Raw genomic sequence first — 24,821 nt, 5'->3', positions numbered from 1 at the left:
TAGCAGAGATGATGGAACAGCACACTGTGAACTCACACTGTTGGAGGCAGCTTGCTTATACCTTTATTCACCTACACCTATTCACTCATCAAATATTTGTAAGTACTCACTATGTCCTGCACAGTATGTTACCTGCTGAGAATGGGGTCTGAATAGGAGATACAACCTGTGTGTCTTCTAATTTACACTATTGAAAAACGACCAGCTCTTCTGTGTTTATATACAGAAAGACTGTCCTCCCTCTGAGGGTCAGTTGAAGTTTCACTGTGAAATAATTTTTTCTCCTAAGGTGGACTGATGTATAGAATTTGTTAGACTGACAGGAGTTAATATCAGGCTGATAGGACCAGTGTGGCTAACCAGGTCTATCCAGAATTTAGAAACTGTGTTCATTAAGGTGGAATCACACACCCAAAGATTTTCAGAACCACAGGGAGCTCACAAAGCACGTGAGCAAGCTGAGTGCAGTGCACGTTTAGATAGCAGACCACAAGAGATGATTTTCTTGAAAGAAAATGGGACAACAGAATTTTGCGTTTTATACTGTTTTACCGAATAACAATAAAATGAGATTCCATGACAGTACAAAACCTTCAAGACAATAAAGTAGGGTTGATTTTCTTCAGCTGAGAAGGGCTCCCCAGCACATGGAGGTCCCAGACCTGCAGTCAGGTTCCTGCCTCATCCCTGCTCATTTGTGTCCAGTGATAACGAAAGGCCTGACAGGGAAACACAAGGAGCCAGCGCGGCACTTCCATATGAGGGAACTCTTGGCAACGTTCACAAAACTCACACTCCCACTCCGCAAATCAAGATACACACCAACCCGTCCACAGGTTTCTCTACAAACTGAGGAATCGCTGGGGAGGTTGTCCAGAGAGTGTACTGATTATCCTGCCTCACACATGCAAGGAGAAACATGTCCCCAGATACAAGCATTGTGCCAAGTCTGAGTATTGGGTAATCTCTAGAGACCCCTAGAGCCCAGTCCCAAGAGTCGTCCACATCCAGCTCCCAGTAATACTTCCCAGCAGTGAAGACCTGGTCTCCCCAAGCAGCAAAATAGTTAGATTTCTCAGGATTCAAAGACTGATCTTGACTGTGAGATCTAAATGTGAAGTCTCTCAAATCGTCAAACAGCCTGATGTGCTGATTGCTTACTTCATTGTGGAAAGAAATCTCCACTGTGGAAAGAAGGCAATAGTTCAGTCAACATCTATTTTACAAATAAATTATCTCTGAGATATGAATGTCTACCTGGATGGTCAGTGGAATAAATAGGCCAAGACAACCAAGAAGGCAGTTCTGGCAGAACTGTATCAATTCACAAGCTACCCATAAAAATGAAGCAGAAAGAAGGATCTAATCACAGTGGGCAGATTCCTTCCACTTCAGAGACTGTAGAGAAGGAGGCCATGCCCACCACTCCCTGGTTACATTTCATGGCACATGGAATTCTGGAGCTATAATTCCATAGCAATAAACTTCCCTACATTTCCCTTCCTGCTTCCTCAGAAGGATCTGAGACCTGGAGAAATGGTGATCACCCTGCCCATGTTACTACTGTAGGCTAGCTCCTGAGCACTTAAGCTAAATATGCCTGTGAGAACGTGACTTCCTACTAGGAATTCTGTGCCTTTCACTCCTAGTTTCCTGTTACACCTAATCTGCCACTCTGCCTCAGGCTTAGCACACCTGCCTTAGCCTTAGATGTGCTGCTGGGCTCTAGGTCCTGCCTCCTTAACCACTGACTTTCTTTCTGTTTATAAAATGCGGTCTGCATTTACTTAATTTATTCATGCATTTTTATGATAAGTTCAATTGAAATTCCCATTATATGAAGTCCAATGTTTCAAAATTTTACAGGAAATATATTTTAAAATGAAACGTCAGCATCACTAATTGCATTTAATAAGAGCTCAGAGGTACTGAACACATTCACAGTTCTGCACGATTCCATGCATTGACAAGCTCCCTAAGAATGATTCCAATTCTAATGGAGACCTTTTGCTTGATATTTTTTTCTCATTCTATTTTTGCACCAGCTTCCTTTTACTGTAGTGCAATAAACACATAGAAATGGGTTACCCATGTCACATTCCAGGCCACCTTAACTTGCATGCACACCTCGCCTGTTTCTCTTTGGCTCCTGCCCTTCACCCATTAGCAGTGCACAGCTTAAATTCATATTGTCCAGCTGTCACAATCCACAATTCATCTCTTTATTTCTTTTCTTCCTTCCTTTTTTTTTCTTTGTTAATCATGACCAGTTTATTAGCCCACAGCCTAAATAAATCATTTTTAAATCCACCATGTGCTTCTTGGTCACGAACACTCAGGAAGCATTATTTCTCATAGTAACCTTAGTTATTCTTTCTTTAAAGATGGAGGCTATTGGGGCGGCGCCTGTGGCTCAGTGAGTAGGGCGCCGGCCCCATATGCCGAAGGTGGCGGGTTCAAACCCAGCCCCGGCCAAACTGCAACAACAACAACAAAAAAAAAAATAGCCGGGCGTTGTGGCGGGCGCCTGTAGTCCCAGCTACTCGGGAGGCTGAGGCAAGAGAATCGCGTAAGCCCAAGAGTTAGAGGTTGCTGTGAGCCATGTGACGCCACGGCACTCTACCTGAGGACGGTACAGTGAGACTCTGTCTCCACAAAAAAAAAAAAAAAAAAAAAAAAAAAGATGGAGGCTATTTGGAGCACATTGATTTTCACTGTTATGTGACCTTTTGACAAGAGTCATCTTTAGTCACCTCTGATATTGGTAAAGATATGGGCATTATTTTTATTTTTCTGTCCTATCGATAAAGGTGTTTTTATTTCTGCTCCTATCACATCAATTACCATTCAAGCTTTCTATGTCCTGTATCATATCAAATATTGATATAAAATATCAAGGCTTTTATTCATTTTACTATAAAGATATGTCAGTATTATTTACACTGTCCTGTTTTTTGCTACCTAAGAAACAATTGGTGAAGTAATATATTTTAAAAATTTAGAATGTTTTTCTCTTCAATACACAAGATAAGTGCCCTGATTACACAATGTGTGCCTAGATGTAGCATCATCTTATGATTCAAACCACCACCTTCGACAAAGTATTTCTTTAGATTTTCTTAGTGGAGTTTACATTTAGTACTAAACATTCTTGGATAAAATTGATACTAATCATATTTACAATCATACTAAATAGCCTGTCATAGGCTTGAGGCAGATCACATATTTTTCAAGTAAACATTACGAATAAAAGTATAGCATCCAGTAATTTGAGAACTGAATTACATCAATATTCACTTTTGAATAAATTAAAATACTTTCAATAGAAAGCATCCATGAGTATATTAACAATTATACCTTTTAACATAAATGTCTAGTTAATTATTCAGTGTAAAATTCTGGGAAAAAGATACCAAAATTTTATGGGATATGCAATCTTTTTCCAATTATTTATTCCTTGGTATTTGATTAAGCAATGATAATTAGATAAAATTTTACCATACTGATCCCGGTTGTAGATTTTGGCATGTAAAGGTAATATTGGTTGGGGGAAATATAACAAAGTTTTAATGAATGATTCCTAAAATTGATGGCATTCATAGCTATGCTCTTTGATTTTATATCTCTGGTCTTTATATACCCATTGAGGCTGGGTGTGTGGCTTACACCTGTAATCCCAGCACTCTGAGTGGGTGGATTTCTGGAGGTCTCCAGTTCAAGACCTGCCTGAGGCAGAGCAAGACCTCATCTCTAAAAATATACAGGCACTGGAGTGTCACCTTCCCCAGTTACTTTCTTTAATACATATCCTCTCAAATCTGAAATCCAACATTCAAACAGTTGAAATTTAAGGTTTCTTATTAAAACTTTGTATGAGCTATTGTGATCTGTTTAACTCATTAGTCTCCCCACTCTTCAACCTGATTGTTTAAATTAGAATAAATATTGTATATTACATATAGGATTAGAAGCCATCAGACAAGAACAACATATCTAAAATTTCTGAACCTAAGCCCTTAAAAAGATGTCTATTCTCCTAATTTCCATGGTGCTCCTAAATATGACCTTGGGCCTCATATGGCCAGCCATTTTAAAAACAGGAATTCTAATTTCATTGCATCTCCTCCCAATAATCACGTATTTGTTTTCTAAGTCCGCTGAGTATTTTTGCTTTGTTCTGTCCTTCTTTGTCAATCTCTCCACATGTTCTATGTTCTCCTACCAGTATCACTGTCTAGCTTCTGTGCAAACCGTTTTAACCATGGCAGGCACACTTCTAAAATTGCTGTTCATGCTTTTCCATCCCCAATGAAAGGCTTACAATACGCAATTACATACTCTGTATTTTCTAGAATTCATCTCCCACATAAATCTTTGCCTGAGGCACCCAGGGAATTTTTATCACCCATTTTCCTCTCTGAAATTACATTGATTTTAAATCAATATTGGGGAATTTGGGAAAGCTCGGTGGTTACTGAATTTCCTCAAACCCTGTGTGTGTGCCTCCTCCACCTCTCTTTGGGTAATTTTTGTGGTTGTTCTTACCTTAGGGTCTAGAAATCCTCAGAAAAATGTGACCCTCCATTGAAAAGCCCAACAGCAGGGTGTCCCAAAGGTCACCATATATGCAAAATTCATATATTCATATTATATTTTATATTTTTATATTTTATATGACTTAATTTATACATATATGTATCTACACATAGAGAAATGTATTATAAAATTTTGTAACAAATGTTTTGCATATGAAGCTACATTTGGCTAAAATTTCTCATCTTCCCTATGTATGTGTCTTTAAGACAACCTGCATTTTTCCCATAAACCTATCAATTCATTGAATGTAAGAACTCATGGTTTCAGGTCACGGGTTTAATGGCTAATGTTGTAGCATGTCTGTCCCAAGCCAAATCTGATGGAAACATTTCCTGTACTTACAATCCAATGGTTAATCATAATTTGTTCTTCTCTCAGGTTTCTCTGATTTTCCCGGATCTTGTCCCATAAAGATCTCATTTGCTTTTCGAGTTTAGCCTGCCAGAAAGATACAAATGTGAGCAGTAGAAAAACAAACAGTATAGAATTCTGACCCCGACTGATGTAGAGAGTCAAGGGATGTTCAATAAAAGTATGTTGGGAAGAGCGGCAGGATTATTTTGTACTTTTACTCTGCATAACTTTCTATATTAGAAGATTTCAGACTGCAGCCCACATGTAATGTAACCACTATCAAGGCAAAACAAATAAATATTTGATATATTTGGGGAAGTTTCAGGTAAGCATCCTGCCGCATGATGTCCATCTACAACTGCTTTTCAAATGCCCATTCCAATGTACTTAAAGCTAACATGTTTGTCAAGTTTTGGTAAATGTGTTTCCAATACAAAATTTTCTTTACATAGTTTTCATAGTCAATGATCTCTGAACATGAGAGCTTTCTGTTGATGTCTACATAATCCTCTTAATGAAAACAATAATCAGTTCACATTATCATCCTTCTATTGGAATGCTAACCTCATGGAGGCGGCTATATGTATAGCTGTTAGGCATATATCAGTACGTTAGGCATGGTAAAGAATGGAAATCTCTTCCTCATGATCTTGATCTTCCTTCTACCCTCTTTAATTCTACCACCCTCCAGCTCTCAACGTGATCTCAGAAGCATCCCTTACCCGCTGGTCCGCAGCTGCCCCTTCAGTGGGACAGTGTCTGTGAGCCCCGTGCTCCTGGGAGTTAGAGCAGAGCGAACACAGCAGGCTCCTGTCCACTTCACAGAACATCTTGTTCTTCTCCTTGTGGGTTCCACACATTTGTTCCTCAGAGCTCAGGAATTGCCAGAGACTGGCTTTTCTGGCAATGGACACCAGATTCTTCAGAACAATATTGGTTTTGAACTTTCTCTGCCGTGATGGTTCTCTGCATTCTGGGCAGGGGGCAGGATTTGGGGCTCCTTCCCAGGAGAGAGAAAGGCAGGGCCTGCAAAAGCTGTGTCCACAGCCTATGGTGACTGGGTCTATAAGGTAGTGCAGGCAGATGGCACAGGTGACTTCCCTCTGGAAGGCTTGCAGTATATCTAGGTCCATGTTACTAAAGAAAGAAAATTAGAATTTATTCTTCTGCCCTAAAGAAGCAAAAGTCTAACCAAAAATACACTCACATGTTGACTGAATAATAAACTCCTATCTAGAGCAGAATAGGCTTCCCTTTGCATGACACAAATGGGAAACTGAGGCACAAACACATTTCTCAAGCTTTGTAGATAACTGGTTGGGTACTTATCTAACATGTATCAACCTTACCAAACCGTTTCTCCTCTAGAAATTTACCAGTTTTCAGCTGGGCGCCGATAACTTAGTGATTAGGGCACCAGCCACATGCACCAGGGCTGGTGAATCGAATCCAGCCTGGGTCTGTTAAAGTTGAATCTGGCCCATGCCTGGTAAAAGAAAAAAAAAATAGCTGGGCATTGTAGCAGGCACGTGTAGCCCCAGCAACTCAGGAGGCTGAGGCAAGAGAATCACTTCAGCCCAAGAGTTGGAGGTTGCTGTAAGCTATGATGCCCATAGTTTTATCACCTATTTTCCTCTCTGACATCAGATTGATTTTGAATCAATATTGAGAAATTTGGCAAAGCCCCGTGGTTACTGAATTTCCAAAGTGAGACTCTGTCTCAATTTAAAAAAAAAAAAGAAATAAAAAAGAAAAGAAATGTGCACGTTTTGTGCTGTATTACTTTCCTTTAAGTTGCTCAAACTACAGGAGCTTAACCCAATCTGTACCTCCAGGAGTTTGGTCTGCAGGGAATCAGTCAATTCTCATTGCCAGTCATTGACTTGACAATGGAAGTAGGGGCTGAGATTTGATCTCAGTTAATTGTTAGAATCCCCCTACCATGACACGTCTCCAACATCACTCTAAAGTAAGTGTTAAGGTTTCAGATCTAAAATAACATCAGCTAACCAAGCACCTGTTATTCTCTAAACAACAATTTAATGCAATCAGCAATTATTTTCTGGTACATTTCCTCTTCCAAGCCCTATGTCTCAATCAACTCAAAGATATGCTGCTGACTACAACGTCCTTATCAATAGATAGGAAATGTTTCACAAAAAGAAAAAAAATTATAAAATGCAGTAATGTAGAGAATGCCACTGTGTCTTGTGTGTCTCACTTATGAGGTAGAAAATACCTTGCAGATAACCAATTGATAAAAATAAATAAGAAAAATGTATATACAACATGTTTATAAAACAAATTTTCTCCATTGATGTCTTTTGTTGTCTCTAACAGATTCCCTCCCAAAATCAACTTTTGAATACAGGAGACAAACTTAACTTTGTAAAATTGGATCATATTTCGACCAGTCTCTTTTTATATAAATACCCTAAGTTGTTGAATCTGTTCTATCTTTATTATCTATATCTTGCATACAAATTGAATATCTAGAGCCTGCTTGATGGAGAAAAACCAAAGTGATAATGGTGGGCAACTAAGAATAACAAGAGAAAGATAAATATAGGATTGGGAGGAGTGGTGCAGCCATGCTCATCACCAGCCTCAAGCAAAGAAATCAGCTTTAGTATATAGGGAAAGTTAAAATTGTTTGTGCAGAGACAGTGTAACCAAGGAAAAATATCTTCAACTTTATGGGCTTCTGTAGGTGCTAAGGAAAAGGTTACAAAGAAGGTAATGAAAAACAATCTAGTCCACTACAATTGTTTCATCACAAGACTTCCGTAGAGTGAAGTAAAAGGTAAAAGTTTCCTGGGAGAGGATGAAAAACAAGGTGAAGAAAAACATGTTGTTCTTGAAGGATGAGGGCAGCTGGGTGTCATTCTTAGAATGTTTCCAAGTCGTGGGGGCATCCACCACCTCATGACTGTTCTCCACCACAGACCAGTAAATACACCATTGAAATGAGATCTTCCAGGTCTTTGAAAAACACCAGGCATACTTTCACATTGAGAAGAAATAATAAATATCATGTAATAAAATTCATTGTACAATAAAACTGGAGTTCTCTTTTCTATAGTAGATAAATACAGAGAGCATTCTCATTACTGAGGTTCCTTCATGATCACTAATATCATCTTTTTCAGTGCCTAAACATTTACTCATTTTTAGTACTTAAGTTTATAAATGGAAGCTTCTAAAGTGACAATACTGCCACCGTCAAGAGCAATATTTTCCTAAGAAAGTTATCACTTATTTGAATATCTCTTCTATGCGTACATGAAGCACCACTTATAAAGTAGTATGTAATGTATGTATGCATGTATAACATATTTCTAGAATAAAATTTCCTGGCCAGTCTCTGCAAACATAGCTCAGTGTTTAGGGTACTGGCCACATGCACCTGGGCAAGTGGGTTTAAACATGGCCCGAGCCTACTAAAACAAAAATGGCAACAGCAGCGGGAAAAAAAAAAAGAAAGAAAAGAAAAAGGCAGGTGCCTGTAGTCCCAGCTACTTGGGAGGCTGAAGCAAGAGAATTGCTTAAGCCCAAGAGTTTGAGGTTGCTGTGAGCTGCAAACACCACAGAACTCTACCAAGGGTGACATAGTGAGAGTCTATCTCAAAAACAAAAAAAGAAAGAAAAATAAAAAAGGAAAAAATATTCCTAGCCAATTTGTAGAATCTACGAAAAGCACAAAATTACAAGTCATCTGGCAACCTATCTTTGAATATTACCAGGTAAACAATGAAGACATACCTAAAATAATACAGAAAAATCATCATATGAATTAAAAATTAGTAAGATGACTTTATAAAATAGTTTATCTTTCAACTAGAGTATAGGAGTCATTTTTACTAACTGAGCACAATCACCCCATAAAAACAATTTCAATTGACTGATCTGCAAATTAAAATTACACTGTTTATTTCAGTGATAGAAAGTAGTAGGGACTCATGCAGATCGGGTACTCACCTAATGACTCTATCTGTGACCTCACCAGTGCTTGCTGGAGCAGTATGAAGTCAGGTTAGGATCAGGACCTCACAGGGTAGGGGTAGTGGCTTTCAGAAGTGTGCAAGGCCAAGTGAGCTCCCAACTCAATCTGCCTGTTATGGAGAAGAATGAGCTTGACTCCTTGACAGTCTCTAATTTATAGGACCTCTGAGGACCACACCCATAATGTCAAAGTGATTACTATTCATCAGATGTGTGGGTGTTAGTATGGGCGATTAGGTTTCCCGGAGACAAAAGGAAAGACTGATTTATCACCTTGGATATCTCCGGAAACAAATTTCTACCAACGTCATCTCATCAAGAATCACATATTTTTGCAACAAATAAACTCCCTACTGGTGATTTAGTATCTAAAAAATGATTTCTGGATTGGTAGCTTTAATTATTAACTTATAACAAAAAACGGAAAGAAAAATTTTTCAACAGTTAGTAATTTTGTCAAATGTCTAAGAAACATTGATGATGATGTGCCTGAGGGTGACTTCACATGTATTTGTTACTGTAGGAAGTGTTTTATTTTTTATATTGATTTATTTTTGTATTGTAATGTAAAATTGTAATGTGAGAACAATTTTGGCCCTTACTTCAGAACACAGATTTCTCCTGCTCCTGAAACTCCAGATAATGTTGCCTAAGGGTTTCTCCCAGAGCGTAATACAGAATTCTTTGCCAGGCACGCCCCCCACCCCATGTCAGAGGGAAGGAATGCCAGGAAATTGCTGGGAAGCCAGAAGCAGGGTGCCCCTGGGTCTGAGCAGGGAAGAGAAGTTATGTGGAGGTTAATCAGAATTTATTTCTACCCCAGAATATAATATGATGGGAGCCTTTTCCCCAACTCATTTAGTTCACTGCTTATGGGGTGGGAAGAGATGACACATTGGAGCCTTAAGGAAAACCCTTCTCCTGACAATTCCCTCCAAACATCTTCCATGTTGTCTGAGAGAGCCAAACTGGATTCTGAAGCAGCATCTCAGATCTGTGCACAAGAATTTTTAGGCAACTGCTTTGGCTTCACAGAGAAAATTGGGACAGTGGGATGATACACGAAGGCTCTGAGGACCTAGAGGAAGGAAGGCCTAGCTCTGCCTCGCTGACCAGAGGCCTCGCTGTGGAGCTCCGCCGGGCGCCTGGGCCTCCACCTCCCACACGCTCCCGTGCCAAGCAGCGGCGGGACCTCACAAAGGCCAATGGCTGCGGCAGCGGTGGCGCTCTCCGGCGTGGGTCCCCCACTGGCGGGCAGCGCGGCCGGGGCAGCAGGTCCCCACAGGCGGCTGGGTCGTGGCACGACTGGCGGGCCGCGAGTTCGAGTATCTGATGAAGGAGCGCTCCGTGACCCTCCGGTGCAACTCGTGGCAGGGCTCCACGGACGTGAGTATGGGGCGCTGGAGCTTCATCTCCCTGTGCCACGTCGAGATCTTCACGCCCAGAGTTGCTGGCCGCACAGCCCAGGCTGGACGCTGGCGGCTACTTCTACCTGCACTGCCTCTGCAAGAGCAGCCTGTGCGTGGACTGCTGTTCCAGAGGCACAGGGCGCCTGGCAGCTGCTGCCTCCCATGTGCAGGTTCAGGTTGCCGAGCACTAACGTCAAGATCACATTCGCCGCCCTGTGCAGCGACAAGAGGGAGAAGCAGGAAGTGCTGAGACCCCAGTGAAGGCTGGTCAGCCGCCCATCTTGCCCCTGACCATCAACATTCCAGACACCGTGGCCCCTCCCCTCCCCCACGGGGGCCATCGTTGCTGCCAACTCCTGCCCATCCAGCCCACGGAGCAGGGTGTTCAGGGTACAAAGTGGGCCGAGTGATGCCACCTGACCTCAATTTAATGGCCGAAAACTCGCAGCCAGAACATGAGAAGGCAGCTTCCGGAGGAGAAAGCCCAAAGGGTGGCTCAAAGCCACCTTATTCCTGTGCACAGTTGATAGTACAAGCAATTAGGATGGCTCCTGATAAACAACTTACCCTAAATGGAATTACACGCACATCACAAAAATTTACCCCCAGTACAGGACTGCGGACAAGGGCTGCCAGAATTCAATTCGCTACAATCTCTCTCTGAATCGTTACTTCATCAAAGTAGCACGTTCCCAGGAAGAACCAGGCAAAAGCTGGTTCTGGAGGATAGATCCTGTCTCTGAAAGCAAATCAATAGAGCAGGCTTTTAGGAAAAGACGGCCTAGGAGAGTGTCTTACTTTAGAACCCCCCTGGCACCTCTTTCTTCTAGGAGCGCCCGGCTTGTCCCAGTTACACTGGGGCGCCTGTGCTCACTCCAGCAGCACCCAGACCCCCGCAGCCTGTCCAGGGAAGGTTCGCCCACACTGTGGAGCCTGAGCCTGGTGCCTCACAGCCCAAACTCGCTGACATCCAGGAAGCTCGGTGTGCCCAGAGCCACCATGGTCACCTCTGTCCAGCCAGCCAGTCCTCATTGCTGTTCAGCGACAGCTGCCACAGACCATTTAAGGCCGTCCCTTACACGGTTGCAGCCCCAGTGACCACTCCGACCTCCCAGCCGTCCGTTGTGTGGACAGTTCACGTGGTCCACCAGTTACCAGCAGTGTTGGTCACCAGTGTGGCTGGACTGGCCCCAGCAAACACTTACACTGTTGTGGGACAAGCTGTGGTCACTCAGGTGGCTGTGCTGCCCCCCCACAACATTGGAGCCGGGGGGAGAACGGCCATGACAGGGACGTGAAAGTAGAAACTATTCCCGCAACTAGCCATGCCACACTAGGCGCTGCCAGCCAGATCATCCAGCCCTCACAGACCACCCGTGTCCAGCCAGATCATTCAGCCCTCACAGACCACCCGTGTCCAGCCAGATCATTCAGCCCTCACAGACCACCCGTGTCCAGCCAGATCATTCAGCCCTCACAGACCACCCGTGTCCAGCCAGATCATTCAGCCCTCACAGACCACCCGTGTCCAGCCAGATCATTCAGCCCTCACAGACCACCCGTGTCCAGCCAGATCATTCAGCCCTCACAGACCACCCGTGTCCAGCCAGATCATTCAGCCCTCACAGACCACCCGTGTCCAGCCAGATCATTCAGCCCTCACAGACCACCCATGTCCAGACGGTCAACATAGTACAACAGCAGCCTGTAGGTCAATACCAGGAACCAATAAAATCTGTATCACAAAATGGTACTCACGTGGTACCAATCCTCAGCGCAGTCCACGGTCAGGTGGACCATGGGGCAGCGAGCCCTCCGCATGCTGGCAGCCCATGGTCAGCATCAGCCTCCCCGCCCCGTCCACAAAGCGCCAGAATGGCAACCAGCCAGAGCAGCCAGAGCAGTAGCGGCTGAAAATGGAGGACAGCGAGAGTATGGTCATGGCCCTGAGCATGGCCACGCCACCGGCAGCTGCGAGGGAGAAGGGCATCCAAAACTAGCGTCTGGGAGAGTTTTCTGACTTCAAAGATACCAACGTTGTGGTGCCAAAAGGAGACATTGCCTCTCACCTACGCTCAGAGCGCATCCCCTAGCCTAGCCCAGCCCATGGAATGATTTACTTTTGCCTGTCTTGTTAAAGTTCAGAGGGAGCTAGTCTGTGACAGCTGCAGATGTCCCCTGGTGGAGCGGTTGCCAGAAGGATTCCAGCACCTCGGTCTCCATGGGTGGGACAGACCAGCGGTGCCATAGCCACACATGCAGGCCCAGGTGCGTGAGGCACATGTGAGGGCCCAGGGATGAGCCTGTTGTGCAAAAGAGTTGCCGGGACTCGTGAGCTGCACTTAACTGTTCTCTTTCTTGGTGTTTTTTATTGTTTGTTTCTTTGTGTTAACTTTGTCCCTGGCAAAATATTTTCACTCTAAGTAAAACCAGTCTCCTAAAAAAAGAAAATAATAATGATAGCAAGGAAGGAAAATGAAGTTGAGGAAGCCCCTGTCTTCTAGGATGCCTCATTTTGAGCATGGGCAACATGGATGATTTCACCTTGAGGTCTTTCCTGGTCTTCTCTGAGATCTGGGTTTTCTTCTGGATGAGGCCATCCAGGGATGTGACAAGAGGTTTGATTCTAGGGGCCTAAAGCAGGGACTTGGGATGGAGAACCCCTAAGGGAAGGGGACCCTGCTGAGCAGATTCCTGGATGCTTGGGGCACAGTGGAGGTAGAGTAGGGATAATTTTGCAGAACCTGGAAGTTCCAGAACGCCCCCCCCCCGACCCTATCACCAGTGGATTTATCCCGTGATAGTGGAAGCCTGGGGAAACACGGGAGAATGTGTGATAAAGAGCAGCCCCCTAAAAGACCCAGGTTTGTCTCAGCCTGTTTCAGCCTTAGTCCCCAGCATGTTCCCCCGTATAATCTGAAAGGCAAGTTTCAGAATAAAACTGAATTTCTCCCAGTTCCTCCAACCCCCTAGCAACAGCTAAACAATGGTGGAAAAATCACCTACACGAAGTTCCCGAGCTACTGTATCTCCCACGCTGTCTCCGTGCCAACCATCACGATGTAGGCCATGCATCACCAGGCTATAGCCCCCTGACTGTAACTCTGCCTCTAGCTAACTGCCACGTTCTGCTTTTGTTTCTGCTTGCTTCTATGGCGCAAATGGTATAAAAGTCCACCTGCCCCTCACTTCGGGCCCTTTGCTATCCCAGCAACAGCCCCCTGCACAGGTGTAATAAATCACCATCTGATTTATACCTGAAGTGGGGTCCAAGTCTTTCTAACAGGTGGCTGTGGGTCCTACACTGCTTACAACAAAGGGAAGTGAAATACTACTGTAGTTTTTACTGTTCACTGGACTGAGCATCCTCTTAGTTTCAGAAACAAGGACTGCAGGTGCTCTGGGGCCTACAGAGCAGAGCACTTTTCTCTGGTTCCTCCAAGACCACCCAGCGTCACCCAACTGACAGAGACGTCTGTGAGGACTTCTGGTTCCTAGAGTCTCTCTAGGATTTCTAAATCCAAAACTGACTGCGTGAACCAGGAGCTGCTCTGATCGTTCTCCTGGTTTGTTTTTCCAGAGCAGACAGCATAACATTGGCTCCATACATAGGTCTGACCATTCTAAATTCCAATCCAGCCTTCTATGTTATGAAAGTATAAAATATTTCTCAGAAGGATAGAAGATGTGTATTGACAGTTTGATAGCTATAGTTACACATTTTGAACATTTGGGCATTTGGTACGTGTGCCTCAATTTGTTTTCTTGCTCCAGTTTCACAAATATGAGAAGATATCTGTGAAAAAGTCTCACTGAGAGGTTCTTTTATCACCACCTCTTCCCAGCCTGGGGCTTGTTCCCAAGCCAGTTTCCTTGAAAATTGCTTTCTATGTCTTCTTTTACTACTTCGTTCATAAATCATTGTAACAGAAAATCTACTATAGTGGAAAAGTGATAGAGCTCATTTTTTTGTTAATATTAAATCATAGCTGTGTACATCAATGTGGTCATGGGGCACCATACACTGGTTTTTTAGACCGTTTGACACATTTTCATCACACTGGTTAACATAGCCTTCCTGGCATTGTCTTAGTTATTGTGTTAAGACAATTATATTCTACATTTACTAAGTTTCACATGTACCCTTGTAAGATGCACCGCAGGTGTAATCCCACCAATCACCCTCCCTCTGCCCATCCTCCCTCCTCCCTCCCCTCCCTCTCCCTCTTTCCCATATTCTTAGGTTATAACTGGGTTATAGCTTTCATATGAAAGCCATACATTAGTTTCATAGTAGGGCTGAGTACATTGGATACTTTTTCTTCCTTTCTTGAGATACTTTACTAAGAACAAGGATAGACCTTATTTTTAATGAATTATTTCTGTCCAAACTCCAGTAAAAGTTAATAATTGAATCTGCATGTCTCCCTTTCCTGAAGCATTCCCCACCTAAGGATTCAGGTGATCATAAAGAGTTGATGATAGGTTTAGGATGTTTTGCTTAAAGAAAAAAATTGTCTTTAAAGGAACAAGAATTATTACCTGGTCTTAGACCTCCCATAGCACACTCATATAGGTAGGTTGAAACTTTTGAGAGACACAACAATCACAACACATACAATCCATGCAGACAAAAACAGATGAAGCCCTCCCTGCAACACCAATGAACCTAGCAAGTTGAAACTGGCAGGGTGAATGTGAAAAGACACTGTTGACTGTGTTACGTAGACATGAAATAATGGACCACAACACAGTCTGTCTCAAAACTTCTATAGTGATCCATGTATAGTTTATGTTCAGAAGGTGATTAAGCTTCAGCCATCGTGTTCTGAGAAATGATCTTGAATTTAAAAGCGTGACTATTCTATCCTGAGACCCATGATTTTACAAAGACTCCCAAAGCCTTTTGTTCATTCCTTGGTTTACAATAATTTTAGGAGCATCTCTTCCTAAATGAGGTACAGAAATATATACTTGTGAATAAAGCAATATGTATTATTCAGAACTAATCAGAAGTATCCTCCAGGAGGATGGGTAGAATACACAGAAAAGATTTGCATCAGCAGTGGGGAATAATTATCTTCACATTGAATCTTTCTCCAGTTTAGGCTATTCTATCTTAAAAGGAAGATCTTAAAACATTCAACTATTTCTAAACTATTTAACAGTGATTCCAAATAGCACTGAAAAATATGACTAAGAATATAAAACTATGCAACACCCCCCACAGGTTCGCAATATCTGGAATACAATAAAAAGTATCAATAATGCAAGGGGGCAGAAAAAGAAGGCCTGTCAAAAGGAGGAAAAGTGGTCATTCAAAACCAGAACTGACACAGGTATTAGAACTAGCAGATAAGGACATTAGAGCATTTAAACTAACAATACTTCATCTGTTCAGATAAAGTAAGTAGGGATATAGAAAGCATAAAAAAACAATTTAAATTACAGAGATAAAATCTACAACTTCTGAAAGGAAAAATGCATTGACTGGGATTAATGAGAGATTAGACACTCCAGAATTTAGATCAGTAAATGTTAACACTATAAAAAGAAACAGAACGAAGAGTATTGTTAATAATAATCCTATTCCTATACTCTCATTGTCTGTCTGCTCTGTTGTGATGTTAAATTTTATGTTTTAATTTGGCTAGGTCACATGTTTTAGTCTGTTTAATGATGCCATAACAGAACACAAGAGTCTCCACAATTTATAAGGAAATTAATTTGCTCCCAATTCTAATGGCTAGAAAGTCCAGGATTGGGCCGCAGCATCTAGTGAGGCCACCAGGCTGCTTCTACTAACGCAGGCAGTGAGCATGTCCTAAGACATCACGTGGCCACAGAGGAAGCAAGAGAGGGAAACCTAGGGAACTAGCCTCTTCTTAACAACCCACTTTCTCTGGAGGGAGTCCATTCTTAAAAGAGCTACACCTCACTCACCCCTGATGGAGGTACTAATCTATTGATGTGGGTTTCACTCGAGGATCAGAGCACCCAGCACTAGCTTCACCTTCCAACTTTGCCACCTATTTTGACATAGTGTTGCCAGGGATGAGCACACCAGAGCTCCAGGGCACCCAGGTTTTCATCGAAAGCCAGTCTAAATGTCCCTGTGCAGACAGTTTTTAAGATGTGATTAACATTTCAATAGACTTGAGCTAATCAGATTCTTTTCCATGAGGTGGTTGGGCTTTGTCCAATCAACTAAATGTTTTAGAGTGCAGACTACCCTACCTTGAGGAGGAATTATTTCTGCCTCCAGTCAGCCTTCACACTGGAGACTGCAACATCATCTCATCTCTGAGTCGACAGCCTACTAGTCTACCTTTCAGATTTTAGAATTGTCAGTCTCTAAAATCATGTAAGTCAATTCCTAATACTCCAGTTTGATAGATCAAGATATATCTATCAAATATAGATATATCTATATTTGGATGTAGATTTATGCCTATAGGGTCATGCCTTGCTCAATGATGAAACTACATTCTGAGAAAAGCATTCCTAGGTAATTGTATCATTGTGAGACTGCTACTGAGTATGCTTACACAAACCTAGTGTAAAAGCCTGTTAGCTCCCAAAACCTCAGCGCGTCCCCCCAACCCCCGTAGATTCCGAGAAAGGGCTTCAAAACGAGAAAGCACAAAGTCCCCAAGTTCCCAAAACCTCCCCTAGTTCCCAGTGAACAAACTATAGTGAAAACTTGCTCAAGATGTGTTTCTCAAGCTATAGGTTCTCGTGAACAAACAATAGTAGAAACTTACTCAAGCTGTGTTTCTCAAGCTGTAACCCTGCCCTGAGCTAGCCGCAATATTCTGCTTCTGTACTAACTTGCTTGTCACGTGGCACAAAAAAGGTATAAAAGTCAACCTGCCTTCCACTTCAGGGCCAACTGCCTTTCAGAGCAGCAGTCCCCTGCACAGGTGTAATAAAATCACCATCTGATTTTACCAAACTGGGGTCCGAGTCTATCTTTACAGGCTGTGACGGATACAACACTGGACACGTTAGCCTATTATATGCCTAGGCTATGTGGTATAGCCTATTGCTTCTAGGCTACAAATTTGTACAGTATGTTACTGTACTGAACACTCTAGGAAATCATAGCACAGAGGTAAGTATTTGTATATCTAGATATAGAAAAAATGCCATGAAATTACAGTAGACAAGATTTTAAAAATTGGCTGGACATAGAGTTTCATGCCTATAATCCCAGCATTTTGGGAGTCCAAGACAGGAGAATTGCTTTGAGTCTAAGAGTTTGAGAACAACCTGGGAAACATAGGGAGGACCTGTCTTTACAAAAACAAAAACAAACAAAAAATTATCTACACATGGTGGTGGGTATCTGTAGTCCCAGTTTCTTGGGAAGCTAACCAGGAAAATTATTTGAACTCAGGAGTTCAAGGTTACAATGATCTGTGATCATGCCACCGAACTCCTGCCTGTACAACATAATGAGAACTTGCCTTAAAAAAAAAAGAATAAAAGAATTGCATCGCTATCCTGGGCAGCTCCAGTACAGTCTTTTGAGACCATCCTTGTATATTTGGTCCATTGTTAACTGAAACACCATTATTCAGCACATAGATGGCCCCAAAGATTACAGTGGAACTATGTATACAGGTAAACTGTTTTTCCCACCTCTAGATAACCTGACTAGCAACCCATTTCACAGTCAGAGCATTCAGGAAAAGTTGGCCAGTTTTCCCTGTTCGTTTGTTCATTATTGATTTCCTTTGATTCACTAATGCACAAAACAGTTCCTGAGACATAGAGTGCTACCTTTCCTGAGAAATTTAAACCGTATAATTTCCCAGGTGTCTCTGGAAGGAAAATATCAATGTAATGAAAGTGACTTTCTCTTGAATTTTGCTTTCTTTTGACATGTTTTTCCAAATATCAATAGTACTATTTGGCGGACCACAACGTGGCCTACCCCTCATCTCTGCATCATTCATAATAAACCTCTGAATTTTTTTTTGGTGTTTTTTGTTTGTTTGTTTGTTTTTTGCAGTTTTGGGCTGGGGCTGGGTTTGAACCCTCCACCTCTGGCACATGGGGCTGGTGCCCTACCCCTTTGAGATCCAGGCAGCACCCTCTGAACTGTTATTTTTAAACCAGATTCTACTCAAGTACATTTGTGTCTTGAAAATTGTTGAAGATATCTGTTCCTGCATTATGTTTGCAAGAGTGCTCAAAGTAAGTAACTCTTGGTAGCAAAGAAAATCTTCCCTTTTGATCACAATGAAGGGTAAGCCTATGCTGAGTTGCCAGCATCAGTTAATTCATCCAAATAGTTGATTAACATATATATTTGCTTTTGCCTTATAGCTTTGATTTCTGCAATACAAACTTTCATGTCTCTCCCTCTAATTTAAGATACTTGTGGTCCTTATGAGTGTTATGATGCCGACAAACAATGAATTTCTTTGAAAGTTGCCATCATCACAACGAGTAACTGTGAACAGTTTGCAGCATCCGTAGATTCATCAAGCTGGATACTAAATATTGGAAGTGGAGCAGATTTAATTTCCTGGATTACCTGATCAAGAACATCAGCAGACCTGTCGTCTATTCTTCTGCCGACAGTGTCGTTAGATAAGGAAGTTGCACTCGATTTCATAACAAATTCTCCTCTGATCATAACTTGAACAACGTCTTTGGCCACTGGTGACAATAAATCCTCAGCAGTGGTGTGAGGTTTCATAGCTCTGGTGATTCTGAGTGCCACCCAATGTGAAGCTTCAATGGCTGCTATGTTTTGTTTGTGGTACTTGCCACCAGTGTCAAGCCTGGCTTGAATCCATCAGGTTTGCTTCAAAATACTTGGTATCCTTGCTAGGATGCTTGCTATCAAAATGGCATTTGAGTTTGTTCGGTTTCATAGATTCGGCTGATACAACTTCACAACAAATAACACATTGTGGTTTCTCAATTCCTGCTATGATTATTGAGGTAAAACCATATTGTAAAAAATCCTCACTATATTTTCTTCTCTTAATGTTCTTCTCTACACAATCCATTGTCATGGGATGGTTTGCTAATGAAAGTAATATATGACAATAGCTTTAATAATACAAAAGATGATACATGGCATAGTTCCGTGAATACAGTTCATTAAAGTTTCCTATGATTTACATTCTCTGTGTTGTTGGGTTTTTTTTTTTTTTGAACATACATGTTATTATCACAAAGGGGCAGTCTTCACATCAACCACAGCGGAATATAAAAAGACCGATCAGCATCTAGATTTAAGTTCCCATGGTACAGATATATATATTTTTTGCAGTAGTTGATGATTTTACAGTACATGATTTTACATTTACCCAATGATCATAATTCACGAAGTGTCATTTTACCTCCAATACTGCTGCTTGCTTTCTTTCTTTCTTTTTTTTTTTAGAGACAGAGTCTTACTTTATTGCACTCAGTAGGGTGCTGTGGTGTCACAGCTCACAGCAACCTCCAACTCCTGGGCTTAGGCGATTCTCTTGCCTCAGCCTCCCAAGTAGCTGGGACTACAGGCGCCTGCAACAATGCCTGGCTATTTTTTGTTGCATTAAGTATTTGATAGAGTTTCTCAGTGAATTAGCTTGCATCTGGGCTCTGTATATGGAAAAGTTTCAAATGAATTTAATATTTTAATTTTTGCCTGATTTTATTATATTAATTTGTAGAGAGTGTATAGGGATTTATTTCTAATTTATCTTATTGCACATTTCTAGATTTTAAGGCAGTTGAGATCAAAATTTTAAAAAGTAATATGCAAAAATAAAGGTTTTTAGCAAAGTTTCCTCAATGTCTCAGGGTCTCCTGTGGGCAGGAGGAGGCCATTATTGTACTTCTTGTATTTAATTCCTATATTTACTACATGGAATAAATGGCGGTATATAATCTATAGAAAGTTGAAGAATGTTCTAATTGTACTCAAAATAAAAATCCGAGCCATGGGCGGTGCCTGTGTCTCAAGGGAGTAGGGCACCAGCCCCATATAATGAAGATGGTGGGTTTAAATGCGACCGTGGCCAAAAAATAAAAAAATATATATATATCCGAACCTATCTCTCCTCATCAATATTTAGGTGGACAAATATAAATTTGAATAAAAATAGAAAATGACACAGTAAATAAAGAACGGTACAAAGAGATAAAACTCTGACAAAGCAGATTTGTTAATACCTAGATTATACCTGTTTTTTGACACAACTCTTATGTGTTTATGTATATATATTTAATGATAATAAGTTTGGCCTATAGCTCAGAGTTAGGACATATTTAAAATCATTTGGGTGATTTAAAAGCATCATAGAAATCAACTGTTCAGGTACAAAACAAATTAATGAACACAAAAAGTGTTAAGTAATTTTGTTAAAAAGTTTGATTTGGTAATTAGGTACACACATAAACATCGTTTTTGATACTAAACAGAAGATAAAATACTTTTTAAACCCTATGGAAAGATTTTTGTAAGTACCGTGAAATGACAGTAGAAACCATCAATTACAGCATAACCCATAAGTAATATGTAAATAACCTCATGCACATTTCCTCTAAGATAATTTTAAATAACTACTGGAGAAAATTTAAACCAACATCACTTTAGGAGACTTCAAGTATTATTTTTTCTTATTTTGAGACAGCCTCACTTTGTCACTCTTGGTAGAGTGCCGTGGCGTGACAGCAACCTCAAACTCTTGGGTTCAAATGATTCTGTTGCCTCAGCTGCCCTAGTAGCTGGGACAATAGGTGCCCATCACAATGCTCGGCTACATTATTTTGGTTTAGCAGGCCCGGGTGGCTTCCAAACCACCCACCCCGGAGCATGTGGCTGGTGCCCTAACCACTGAGGTACAGGCAACCCCAGAGTTCAAGTATTGATAAGAAGAAAGCATTTTCACTGGAGCCAAAGGGCCTACATTTACATAATTAATTCTATCAATACTGAATTTATGGGACTGAAAAACATAAGTCTGGCTGTAATCAGGTCTCATACATTAAGGGGAAGATTGCCACTTTATAGTTCATGTTTTGGGCAAAGGAATATTCATAAATACTATTTGGTGAAGACATCTAAAAATACTCAAATGTTATCATTATTCATACATTACGTAACAAATTGAATTGGAAAATATGGGCACTTTCGAAGAGCACAAGTAAATTAAAAGAAGAATTCATAGGAGTAATCAAATCAACAAGTCAGTTTTCCTTCAGAAACTTTATAACCATGTGGACCTCAAGGCTTTGGGGACTTCTCAACTTATCCTTTTTGACTAAACGAGGAAAATTGCTAAATGAACTTATCCCAAATGTAAATTTTTTCAAATGTGCAAACCAAATTATTTTCAAATTGTAATTTCTTATGGAGTATGAAGCAAGGTGAGAAGGTCATCTCTAGAGCCTGCATAGTACAGAAAACAGGGAAATAAAGAGTGCTGAGAGAAATAGTGTCCATGCTATAATTGGACACCTAACTAAAATGTCTTTACAAAATAAGGGTAACATTTTTTTTTGGAAATAAAAAATAAATGAATAATGTAAAACTTTGATAAATTTAATTACTAATGGGAGCTTCTTTAGATAGAAAAGTTTTCTGATATGAAGTTCAGTGAAGCAAATTAAAAGATAACAAATTTCTTGGGTTTTTTTATGATGAAAAGTTATATATTTAGAATGAGCCACCTGGACTTGGTTTAAATGATCTCAATTTTGTTGGCAACATACAGAGCATCATAATCAGAAGCCAGTGGAACATATGCCTTCTATTCACCATCATTTCATTTTTTTATAAATGAAATCAGATTCATCTTTTTATATATTGGCCTTGATGCAAAAAGAAGACTAAAAGTGACTTCAAAGTGAGTAGAGTAACTTTTAAAAAATATCAAAAATATATATTATTCTCCCCAAAAGCTAGCTGCTTCCAACTTGATTTAATACTTTGCATGTTTTCCCTTCATTGCTTGGTAAACACATTTGCTTCTGTTTTCTGTAATCACTGTCTGACTGCTCATTTTTGCTGTTTTGTCAACTGACGTTTCACCTCTGTTTCACAAGTTCGGGAAGAATTGTTGAACAGCTGACAACACTGCCCGAAGAAGAAGTAATACTCAGAGTTCTTGTTCTACACCAATTAATGTCTCCCATATGTTTTTCATTTCTGAGAGGCCTGGATTCTTTACTCAGTGACACAAAGCAGTTAGATGAGAGCATTCGTCCACACACTGCTCAGAGCCAGCAGAGGCTTCTCCTTGATGTGTCTGACCACCTTGTCTCAGGTAATTTTCATTTCTGTTTTTCTCCTCAGAAAATTCAGGTTTGGAATTTTTGTCAACAACCTGCCCTTTCATTTCTTCTAAACCTGGCTGAAGTCAGTCATTTCAAAGTGGTGTGCGCCAGCACTCTGCTCTGATGAACTGTCCTCCCTGATGTGTTCCAGGTCTTCGAATGATCTGTAGCCACCCGACTGGTCCACACAGTTCTGTTCTCTTTCATCTTTGGAACTACAAACCTCTGATTTTTCTGACACTTCTCCATCAGAAAATGAAAACTGAGGTCCCTCTTCTGTCTCAGTGGCCCTCTCATCTGGGCCCACTAGCTGCAGCAGGTGGTCACCAGCCTGTAGCTCCTTTGTGTAGCCGCTGGAAGAAACCTCCACATCAAGAGAGCCTTCCGTCCTGACATCACTAAAGGTTGGATAAAACTCACTTTCATAGCCAAAACACTTCATGAAGAAATCTCTGATGCACTTGACATCTCTGTTGAAATACCCTTCAGCACTGGGATGAAAAGTTGAGATCATCTGTGGGAAATCAATCCATGGTGATACAATCATTTCCATCCAAAATGAGATTGAATTCATTGAAATCTCCATGAAGCAGCCCATGATTCCCAAGTCTTACAATTAGTTCCATAGCTTCATCATAGACTGAGGCATGCTCTTCAACATGGTGTATCTGACATAGAGGATAACCATTTATGATCTCCATGACCACTGCAAGGCAATTGTAATCAACTAGCTTTGAAACTGGAAATTTCCTCCCATATAACACCTTCATATAAGCAAATTCCTTCACCGCAGAGAGAGGAGATAAATAAAGCTAAGACACATCATGCCTGTGTTTATGGTAATCAGGCTTGTTTTTTAGATTTTGAAAGGAGGTTCTTCCTAGTCCGTGAAGTATTAATGCAAATTGCTGTCTTTCTTCATTTGCAACAATGTAAATATCTGATTATTTGCCAACACCCATCTGGTTTCCAACAGACTCAACTACTTGTCTGGAACAAAGTGTTTTCAAAGCCATAATCATAGCCTGCATTTGTCAATAAATAGCCCCGGACAGTCTTGGGACGCTCCCAAGCTATGAGTTTATGTTTCACTAATTCTCTTAAAACTTTATTACAGCCAGCTATAGAGGTGATCAAACTGCAGGGAACTATCTCATGGTTCTTCATGGTCATTTCAACACCGGTGAAAACCCTGAAGGCATCCCGGCTCAGGTAGCGCAACTTGGCCACATTCACCTTCCCCATGGAGGCAGCGGACAAAAGTCCAATCATGAAGCTTTTAAGTAGCATCAGTTCTTAAATAACTGATATATAATAAGAGTATAATTTTTATACATGGTAATTAAATCAAACAAATTATCTTCTACGTGAAAAGGTAACTGAGGAGAGAAAAACCTACTCTTCAGAGAATTAATTTCATTTTATGTCACTTATTTTGTATATTTTGGAGAACATTATTCTTTTGTTTGAACTGAGTAGCACCAAAGGATCAAATGTGGCATTTTCTGGATATTCCAATAACTGAGCCATATGCCCAAAACAAGGTTGAGGAGAATGAAATAATAAAATCCACCCACTACATGACCACAAAGCAACTCACTAGCAGCAGGATGGTCTGGGTGGCCATCTTCTCCGGGGAGGCGTTAGAAGAGAGTCTGGTGCTGTGAAGGTGCTGGGATCGTCTCTGCTCCCTGAGCAGGAGGAGCACCACCTAAGCACTTGAGAGCAGCATGATTCCTACAGAGGAGACACGCCTGGATAATGACAGAGCAAAAGAAGTCCCCTGATGATGGGATTCATGGGGGAAAGTGAGAAGTGTTTATCTTCAGTAGATTTGTCTGATCAAATGATAAGTAGCTATGGTGTAGAAGATCATGCTATGATTAAAAGACAAGGTGCAGGACCACAAAAAGAATAAAACATGGATAATGTAATCTGTGGACTTACGTTTAAATCTGGCCAACCAGGAGGTGCTGGGGCTGACAGTGATGGCCTGGAGCATAATCAGGAGGCTGGTGGTGCATATGGAGAGATCCTTGATCCCTCTGCTCAAGTAGAAAAATGTCATTGAAAGTTCAATGACCCAAAGAGTTCTGGAGACCCCAATAATAGTGCGGTGAAGAACTTCACACATGAACGAAGGCCAAGTGTCAGATGGTCAGGTCCGTGGGT

The 24,821-nt window shown here is 41.2% G+C and overlaps 1 protein-coding gene, 1 long non-coding RNA gene and 2 pseudogenes across 3 annotated transcripts; 1 reads left to right on the top strand and 3 right to left on the bottom strand.

Moving 5' to 3' along the window:
• Window positions 1-1,007: 1,007 nt before the first annotated feature.
• LOC128588357 (tripartite motif-containing protein 43B-like) lies at window positions 1,008-10,166 on the bottom strand. Its single transcript, XM_053595108.1, has 5 exons — window positions 10,119-10,166; window positions 8,929-9,058; window positions 5,673-6,087; window positions 4,939-5,034; window positions 1,008-1,184 (listed from the first exon to the last, which is right to left on the bottom strand). The coding sequence occupies exons 3-5, from the start codon at window positions 6,081-6,083 to the stop codon at window positions 1,158-1,160; spliced, it is 534 nt and encodes a 177-aa protein (XP_053451083.1). The 5' UTR covers window positions 6,084-6,087; window positions 8,929-9,058; window positions 10,119-10,166; the 3' UTR covers window positions 1,008-1,157.
• On the top strand, window positions 10,150-12,499 carry LOC128588346 (forkhead box protein K2-like; annotated as a pseudogene).
• LOC128588361 (uncharacterized) lies at window positions 10,739-24,821 on the bottom strand. 2 transcript variants are annotated; one of them, XR_008380759.1, is made up of 5 exons: window positions 24,597-24,821; window positions 24,250-24,403; window positions 12,120-12,271; window positions 10,965-11,100; window positions 10,739-10,874 (listed from the first exon to the last, which is right to left on the bottom strand). It is a non-coding gene; the product is annotated as an uncharacterized LOC128588361 (long non-coding RNA). The 2 variants fall into 2 exon arrangements; XR_008380758.1 differs by lacking the exon at window positions 12,120-12,271.
• On the bottom strand, window positions 22,259-23,894 carry LOC128588351 (serine/threonine-protein kinase RIO2-like; annotated as a pseudogene).

This window comes from Nycticebus coucang, chromosome 6, assembly GCF_027406575.1.
Source record: "Nycticebus coucang isolate mNycCou1 chromosome 6, mNycCou1.pri, whole genome shotgun sequence".
Classification (NCBI taxonomy): Eukaryota; Metazoa; Chordata; class Mammalia; order Primates; family Lorisidae; genus Nycticebus; species Nycticebus coucang.
This window is presented reverse-complemented; position numbering and strand designations above follow the sequence as displayed.